Source organism: Caretta caretta, chromosome 5 (genome assembly GCF_965140235.1).
Source record: "Caretta caretta isolate rCarCar2 chromosome 5, rCarCar1.hap1, whole genome shotgun sequence".
Classification (NCBI taxonomy): Eukaryota; Metazoa; Chordata; order Testudines; family Cheloniidae; genus Caretta; species Caretta caretta.
This window is the reverse complement of record NC_134210.1, coordinates 87,017,977-87,026,878: the sequence shown is the minus strand read 5'-3', so window position 1 is coordinate 87,026,878 and position 8,902 is coordinate 87,017,977. Positions and strand designations below refer to the sequence as shown.

At 39.2% G+C, this 8,902-nt stretch overlaps 1 protein-coding gene across 1 annotated transcript in view; it reads right to left on the bottom strand.

Moving 5' to 3' along the window:
* Window positions 1-2,690: 2,690 nt before the first annotated feature.
* SLC71A2 (solute carrier family 71 member 2) overlaps window positions 2,691-8,902 on the bottom strand; it is a 49,603-nt gene continuing 43,391 nt past the window's right edge. Inside the window, exons 11-12 of the mRNA XM_048849967.2 lie at window positions 7,076-7,233; window positions 2,691-4,386 (exon numbers count right to left, since the gene is read on the bottom strand). Coding sequence (XP_048705924.1) covers window positions 4,189-4,386; window positions 7,076-7,233 — 356 coding nt within the window. The 3' untranslated portion in view covers window positions 2,691-4,188. The remainder of the gene's footprint in view (window positions 4,387-7,075; window positions 7,234-8,902) is intronic.

Below are 8,902 nucleotides of genomic sequence, written 5' to 3'. Positions count from 1 at the left end.
ATCCCTCCTGGCCAGAAGAAAAACCCTTTCACCTGTAAACAGTTAAGAAGCTAGGATAACCACACTGGCACCTGACCAAAATGACCAATGAGGAGACAAGACACTTTCAAAGCTGGAGGGGGGAAGAAACAAAGGGTTCTTTATGTGTGATGCTTTTGCCGGGAACAGAAAAGGAATGGAGTCTTAGAACTTAGTAAGTAATCTAGCTAGATATGTGTTAGATTCTGTTTTGTTTAAATGGCTGATAAAATAGCTGTGCTGAATGGAATGTATATTCCTGTTTGTGTCTTTTTGTAACTTAAGGTTTTGCCTAGAGGGATTCTTTGTGTTTTGAATCTGATTACCCTGTAAGGTATTTACCATCCTGATTTTATAGAGGTGATTCTTTTACTTTTTCTTCAATTAAAATTCTTCTAAGAACCTGATTGCTTTTTTCATTGTTCTTAAGATCCAAGGGTTTGGGTCTGTGTTCACCTATGCAAATTGGTGAGGATTTTTATCAAGCCTTCCCCAGGAAAGGGGGTGTAGGGTTTGGGGAGGATTTTGGGGGGGAAAGAAGTTTCCAAGCGGGCTCTTTCCCTGTTATATATCTGTTAGACGCTTGGTGGTGGCAGCAATAAAGTCCAAGGACAAAAGGTAAAATAGTTTGTACCTTAGGGAAGTTTTAACCTAAGCTGGTAAAAATAAGCTTAGGGGGTTTTCATGCAGGTCCCCACATCTATACCCTAGAGTTCAGAGTGGGGAAGGAACCTTGACATCCCTCCTCAAAGAAAAAGGAAGAAAATTCCAGACTTTAACATCCAAAGAAATATGTGACTTTCTAACAAGACTGCCTATGCCTCAAGGCATAGTCTAACTCAGTGGTTCTCAAACTGTGCGTTGGGACCCCAAAGTGTGTCACAATGCCATTTTAGTGCAGTTGTCAAGACTGGCTTAGACTTGCTGGGGCTCAGGGCTGAAGCTGAAGCCCGAGCCCCTCCACCTGGGGTCAAAGCCTGAGGGCTTCAGCCCTGGGTGGCAGGGCTTAGGTTACAGGCCGCCCTGCCTGGGGCTGAAGCCCTTGGGCTTCAGTTCCCCCCCCCCCCCCCACACACACACAGGGTAGTGGGGCTTTGGCCCCCCATCCTGGGCCACTGGGCTCCAGTGTGCTGAGGCTTTGGTCCCCCCTCCTGGGGTCATGTAGTAATTTTTGTTGTCAGAAGGGGGTTGCAGCACAATGAGGTTTGAGAATCCCTGGTCTAACTCGAACAACATGCCGGGTTTTGTTAGGGTTGCCAACCTTCCAGGATTGTGCTGCAGTCTCCAGGAATTAAAAGATTAATCTTTAATTAAAGATAATGTCATGTGATGAAACCTCCAGGAATAGGTCCAACCAAAATTGGCAAACTAAGTTTTGCAGATGGACATACCAATTCCTCTGCTAGGATTTTCTCTTCTGACCAATTCTGCTTAGTAACGGGTGCTACAGTCTTTTCAGAGAGACACTGATGCCTTGAAGTATTCCTCAGACTGTGGTGTGCAGGTTTAACACTATGTTAGCAGAAATCAGGATTTCCTATTATTTTAGTTGCTAATGCAGGTTTTTCACAGGGCTGCTGTCAAGGGGATTGATCATATGTATTTTTATGACTATAATTACTAGAAAAATATTGCATGCAATGAAAAAAATTACTTCAGGTGAACACATTCCAAACTCTGCAACACAACATAAATGTGGAAAGGATACTAAAAGGAACTGGGAGAAGAATGAAAGTACAGTACTCACTTCAGAAAGTAGTAAAGACAGATAATTCTTCCTCCTATCTGTGCGTGTAAACACCGTTTTATTAAATGGGGTAAGTATATCAACACTGAATAATATAAAGTACATATGGGCATTAAGGAGTGGGGGAGGCACAGGAGAGTTTCCAAAGAATTCATTATAAGCTAAAGCTAAGATCCTACAAATGCTTATGCACATGCTTAACTTTACTACTGAGACTGGCAAGAAGTCCTATTGTTCGAATTCCTTCTCTGCATCAGGCAGAGTGAGGAATCAAAATTCCCAATGGAATTGAGTGCTGCTGCTGTTCTAAGTCCCTTCTTGCAAGGTGCCTAAGACTACTGACTCTAAGGGCATGGCTACACGGGAAACTTCAAAGCGCTGTTGCGGGAACGCTCCCGCGGCAGCGCTTTGAACCGTGCAAGTGTGGTTGTGCATGAGCGCTGGGAGAGAGCTCCCAATGCTCGGAGCCTGTTTACACTAGCGCTTTAAAGCTCTGACTTGCTGCGCTCAGTGGGGTGATTTTTCACCCCCCCGAGCCAGCAAGTTAGAGCACTATAAATTACAAGTGTAGCCAAGCCCTAGAAGAGGGTTCCTAGCTGTGGATCCCAAGTCGGAATAGGCACCTTCTAAGTATTTGACAACTCAAACGCATAAGATTAATATTTCACTGTTATCCGTCCTCCCCTCCCAGATCTCTGTTGCACCCAACTGTCACACCTTGTCAAACCTATATTGTGAGCTTTCTGATACACAGAGTATCTTATTACTTGTATGTTCAAACATATTATGGGGACCTGAAACTTTATTGGGGGTATTGAGACACTAATATAATATAATTTGAATGGTAAATCATCTTCAATCTGAAGTAGGGAAAATGAAATGGAAGTAATAAATAACTGCAAGAACACACACTTAACACATGAAACCTAGGAAATATAAGTTGCAGATTTATTATGGAAGCTTAACTTAAAAACCAAACTGCATAGTACAAAAGGTCTGTTATCTCTGCTCAAGGTGGAACAAGTTTCAAAATATATAATTTTTTAAAATTTGTTCAGTCAATACACAATCCTTTATAAAAACTGTATATCTGTCAGTACCCTCATTGCATTTATAAATACAAGATTTACACAGCACCCCCATCTGGAAAAAATTAGAACTCCTTACAAATATCTACATATATTTCATACGTACAAAACATTCATAGGAGTACTTTGTTAAAGTCAGGTTTTGTTTAATGGTTCATTTACACTGCAACAAAATACATATAAATCTGTATAATTTTTCATAAAATGTCTAAAAATTAGCATAACACTTTGTAGACTCAACTTCTTTAAAGCATCTTTTAGAAAAGAACTTAATATGCATATTTCCTTGAGATTCATCACGTGAGACACATTGATATGAAGGCTAAATGAGAATAAATGCACACTAAGTAGCAGTTAAGGCAGGGGTGAAATTAGTGGGAAGAGTTATTTTAATACGGCAGATCAGAGTGACAAAATGCAATAAATACACACAAGTCTTGATGTAAGCCGCCTCAGCATCCAGTTAACTAGCCCTCACACAAACGAAGAACGTCTGTCTACATTTGTGGTGCTATACAGTCAATCATTAAAATAATTTTCTACTAGCAGAGCGGTGATGCTATCAATGCTCACAGGTGCCAACTGGATTTTCTTTTTAGCCACTTCAGGTCAGATACCGTTCTGGAATGTGGGCTTAAGACTTGAATATGTCCTTCACTCATAGGCAAGTTTTACATTATCCCTCATCTGTAAAAAGTAATTGTTTAGTTTTATCAACACCCTAAGGAGTCTACCGGATTTTGTATTAGTATGAGATACAAATATTTGAGAATATGGGTTCAGGAATTTTAATATGACCTTTAATCATCCGCAATATTTCAGATACTAAAACTATGTAGATAGGTTTGCAAGGAACCAAGGAGGTTTACACAGGGCCATACATCCAAAGAAAAGGTTTAAAATGCAAAACTTAACCTTTAACTATTTTGGCAGGAACTGTAGTCTGCCTCAAACCTGCTTATTTTGTTTATAGTGACTTTGGGAACTGAATGTTCAAAGTATTTTATTAAAGTTTGCTCTCTGCAAGGTCTGTGCATTTAGGTTTTCAATCCAACATCAGGGCTTGAGATGGCATTTGCAGTTACATATCAGGTACAGGGGGGAAAAAAGGACTCAAACCTTACCTTGCCCTAGTACACAAAACAAAACACCACAGTAAATTTTGACAGTATGAACCCTAAGTGGACACCAATATCCACAACAAGTGGCCTTCACTTGAACATGGCTCTATCCTCCCTTAAGAGACCAGAGGCTCACTGCATTCTGTCCTGTTTTCTGGGTTCACAGCTCAGTGCATGAATTTTGATTTGCAGCCTCCTTTTTCAAAGCTAGCTCTCAGACACTGCTGTCTTGCAACAATGGTTCAATGTCGTCATCGCTGCCACGATCTGGGTTGTTGCTCTGGGCACTGCTGATGCTATGCTTCCTGGTACAGCTGGCTTTACTGTGCTCAGGAATGAATAAGGCAACCAGAAAAGCTAGAAGAACTGCACATGCTCCAAACAGGAAAGGTGGGCCAGGGATGATAGCTCTCTGCAACAAAACAGGCAAATCAGAAAAATATGAAACTGACATATCTACTTGATTAAAATATTACACCACTGAAACAGGAGGCAATAGGACAACAATTTTAAAAAGCTGTTTACTAAATGTATATCTAACTGCATGCTCAATTTGTATGTGCATTACAACTAGAGCTGGCTGAAATTTTCAGTGGATACTTCACGCCCTGAATAAAAAGTTTCATTCAACTGAAAACTATTTGTGAATTCATGTCAAGTTCACCAAATAGCTATGACTGAAAGCATTCCCCTGAAGCAGTTGAACTAAAAACAAGATTAAAACATGTTTTTGATTTTATTGGTTCTTTATGATGTATAAAGATGCTAAAGCTATTGTAAAAATACTGTATTAAGCCCACCTTTCTTTTTTTATTTTTGTAATGAACAGAAGCGTCAGATCTCTCTCAACCTAAACAGCGTCACGTTAAGATGTCACCTGAGCGTCAGCTCTCTTGCTTCCAGCAAAGGGGGCCCTCCAAAGATCCTGACCAGGTCTTCCAGCAAAGACAGGGAAATGAGGATGTGATTTTAAGCTCAAGTCAAGAAGAAAAGAAACCACCATATAGAATTCAAGGGGGCACATTTTTGGTTTTCTTAGTTTACCCTTTTAAAAAACGGCAAAGGAGAGAAATCTTCAAACTACTCTGTCCTGTCGAACAAGGAGTCGGCAACGAGCATGTGCTGCATGGCCCTCACTTCACCATGCTTACATGTATTCAAAGACTTAACATGGGGCTACTCAAATGACATGATCTACCAGGTGTAGGCATCGGCATGTTCAGCAGTCTGTATCTACCCCTCAGGGAAGGTCCTCTTAGGGTTCCAAATCTATTTCAGTGCAACTAACAATTTTAAGTGGAGGGATAAAGAATGAAGAGCACCAAGTTTCACATCATAAATCAGTTTTAAGAATTGAATACGAATTTGAATAGCAGGCATACATTTGCACCACGATTAACCCTATCAGCAGTGCAAACTGAAGAGAAGTTCATTACTGTGGGGATATGTTGATTCAAGTTATCTTCTTTCTATTCTTTATCTGCAAAGTGGGAGGCTAAAAACCATTGCAGTCATCCAAGTTTCAGTGGGTTCTCAGGCTGGCATCATCTTTGCAAGTTTCCAAAGCCTCCAAAGAGTTGCAGATAAATTTTATTGTGCAAACGTAAGCTTCTCCTTAAGACTGATCACAGGCTTCAGCTGACTTCCCTGGAAAGGCAATCTTAACTTCCAGGATTAATAACCTTGACAGAAGATTTGATAGGGCTAAACATCATACCACACACATACAGGTGATAAAGAAAAGTTCAAGCATTGGGAAGACAGTATTTTAACACAAGAGCAACTCTGTCTTGGATGGAAAAAAACACAAATGATATTGGAAAACCAAATTTGTCACAGAATGTGACTGTAACTGGAGTCCCAGTAGAGAAAGCAACCACAAATTTTTTTGATTGTTACTGAAAAGGCAACTTTTTCCTGGAATTAGAACCCTTTTTACACACAGAAAAATGTTTCAGGTTTCTCAGTACAATGAGGAAATGGTCACTGAGACCAGTTGCACACATGCAGGATCCTAAAGTTATATTCTGCTTTATGAAAAGAATCTTCAGAATGAAAGAAGCTCCACTTAACTGGAACCTTGCTCATCATCACTAATAATTGGAAGCAAACATGATTTTAAAATACTGAAAATTCTGCAACAAAATGCACTTTTAAAATGTCTTCTGACAAGTGTAGCTTAGTTTTATGTATGATATACTAGTGAATGGAATATTCTGTAAAGGAAATGAATTCTTACTAATGTAAGATCTTAATACATCAATCTACTGTTAAAAATTTGATTTCAAGTGCACAGAGATAATTAGGCCTCTTGGAAAAACAGGGTTTTCAGGCAAGACTTGAAAGAAAGAGTGAGAGCTGAATGGGTCAGGGTAGAAGATAGCACAGACAGCCAAGAGAGAGCAGCAAAAGACAGGTGAAACAGCTAAACAAAGTTTTGATAAAAGAGTGAAGGGGCAATAAAAACCATGAGGTAGGCGGGGACATAGGCAACAACAAGAAGCTTAAACTTTACAAGATGGACCAAGGGAAAGACAGCAAAGGCATTTCAGAAGCAACTTCTTAGTATTACTGGAGGGAATTAAAAAAGGGGTTACAAGGTATTCATGCAAAATGTCAAAGAGAAGGTGCAAGTCTATTGAAGCATATTTTTCTAGAAAGCCTGCATTTAAAAACTTGTGGGCCAGAGGATGCTTCTCTTGTTATGATCACTGTAAAAACTTTATGCCCTTTCATACTTGCATAATCAGACCTGTACTGTCATGTTAATGAGGAAACTGGCTGTAATTAAATAAACCAAATCTTTTAACCTCCCCATCAACAATAAATCACATATTATTGCATCGAAAATCATAGCTGCACACAAAGTTTATTCTTATGTCAAAAGATTATTATTAGCTCCACTATAATAACTAAAAACCAAAGCTATTGCTTTGGCTCTAACATCTGTTATTTACTTTTCTCTTTGAAGTGTCTCTTATATAATTAAGAATAAAACTAAAGCATAGGAACAAATACCAGGAGTTCCAGATCAAAATATTTTAGTCATGCAAATTTGATATTTGTGACTGAAAAACAACGGGAGCTGGTCATGGATTTACCTCATCACTAGGATCCTGCATGGTGTTCTTATCAGAACTCTGGACAGGTGCCAATTCATTGAGTTCCACATGGAAGAGAAAGAATATAAAGCCGTAGAGAGCTGGTCCAAGGCCATTACACAGACCTCTGATTCCAGTTATTATTCCCTGGACAACACCTGTGAAAGGAAAAGTTAACGGTAGTGAAGATGGCAGCCTTTTCATTAGCCATCCCTTATTTTTATATATGGTACAACCACACAAAACTTCTCTTAATTACTGTTTAATTCTATCATGTAATAGACTAACCTTACCTTTCACATGAGAGGGTTTTAATAAATGCCTTCAAGGAAGGTTAGCTGGATTTTAGTTAGCTTCCACATGGGCACAGTTTGCTCAATATATTAATGTGCTGCTAGCAACATTTTCAATTTTGAAACTGAGGGGTCTGAATTAGAAGTTATCAAAATTTCCCAGCTATAATGCGTGAGCTCAGCCTCCATGCTCTCCCTAACTCAACTTCTCTCCACACCTATACTAAACAAAAGAGGCTTAAGATGGTATTTGCCTTACCTAAAAGATAGTTAGCCTTGGTTATAAACAAACAGGTAAATTTCTACCTGCAAAATACCTCCGTCAAGCTAACATTTTGTTCCCCATCAGTAACATCCTGCCCTTGTCTGGTCCTCCTCAGATAAATTTTATTCCTGCTCCAACTCAGAGGTAGCTCCGGAAGTTCAAAGTACTGAGTTAATAAAGGTTTGCCCACATTTGTGGCAGTTGCTGACGGATACTAACTTACATAAACAAGTGTCATTATTAAGCACTGCCTGTGTACGAGGTGATGCTGTATAAGACAAAAAAAGCCCATCTGTCTTGACGAGCTTACAAACTAAAGAGACAGACATGAACAAAACAGATCTTCAGATTGGTGTGAACTATTTTTAAATTAAGCGGAGACCAGGTAGTATACTGACACAGGTAGTATAAAACCAGGGAAAGTGTGATTCCCATGAGCCACTGGAACAAAAAGAAAGTATGGAAGAATCCTTTTGGCTTTAGTGAGTGAAAGTCACTAGTTTTGTTTAATTTCTGTTCAGTTTTGCAGGAGCTATGTGTAATTACAATGGCTGTTTCCTCTCCACTAGGTGGCATAATGTCACTCTGGAATTACAATAAATCCTTTCATGTACAGCTTTCTAGGTGGCTTTGAATCAACAGTGCACAGCTGTATTTCCCCCTACCTCTTCCCTGCTACTTTCAATTGTTTACTGCTTGAAAAAACTATTCCTTCTACAATACAACAACCCAACAAGGGCAATATTCATTTGAAACTTTGTTCACTCTTAGAATGTAATCACTGTAAACTGTGTTAGGCCTACAGAAAACTACCATCAAATGTGTACAAATATCACCTTTCCCAACAGAAGACTGCCTCTTAAGGCTGTATCTTCTCTTTACTTTCTATCTTACTGTCCTCATTTCTTTGTTCTAACTTTAGACTGGAAACCCATCAGGTAGGGATTTGATAGTTACATTTGCCTTTAATGCACCACGGCACTATAGAATACAGCTCATATTTTTACCTCTTTCTCCAACTTACGATTTGGAATAAACATGCATGCACACTTGTCACCCCTTCCACCATGTCTTCATTATTTCTGCTTCCCTAGAGAGACATGTGATGAAGTTTTTCTTTTATACTTTTGAAAGAAACTTAGAGCAAATTGGACCACCCTCTTTTCCTGGCAAGGAGCAAAAAGAAAAGGTTTCTTTTGTATATAAGATACATAAATCAGACAATGGGAAAATCTCAGCTGCTAAGAGAAAGATAGTACTGTTACACTA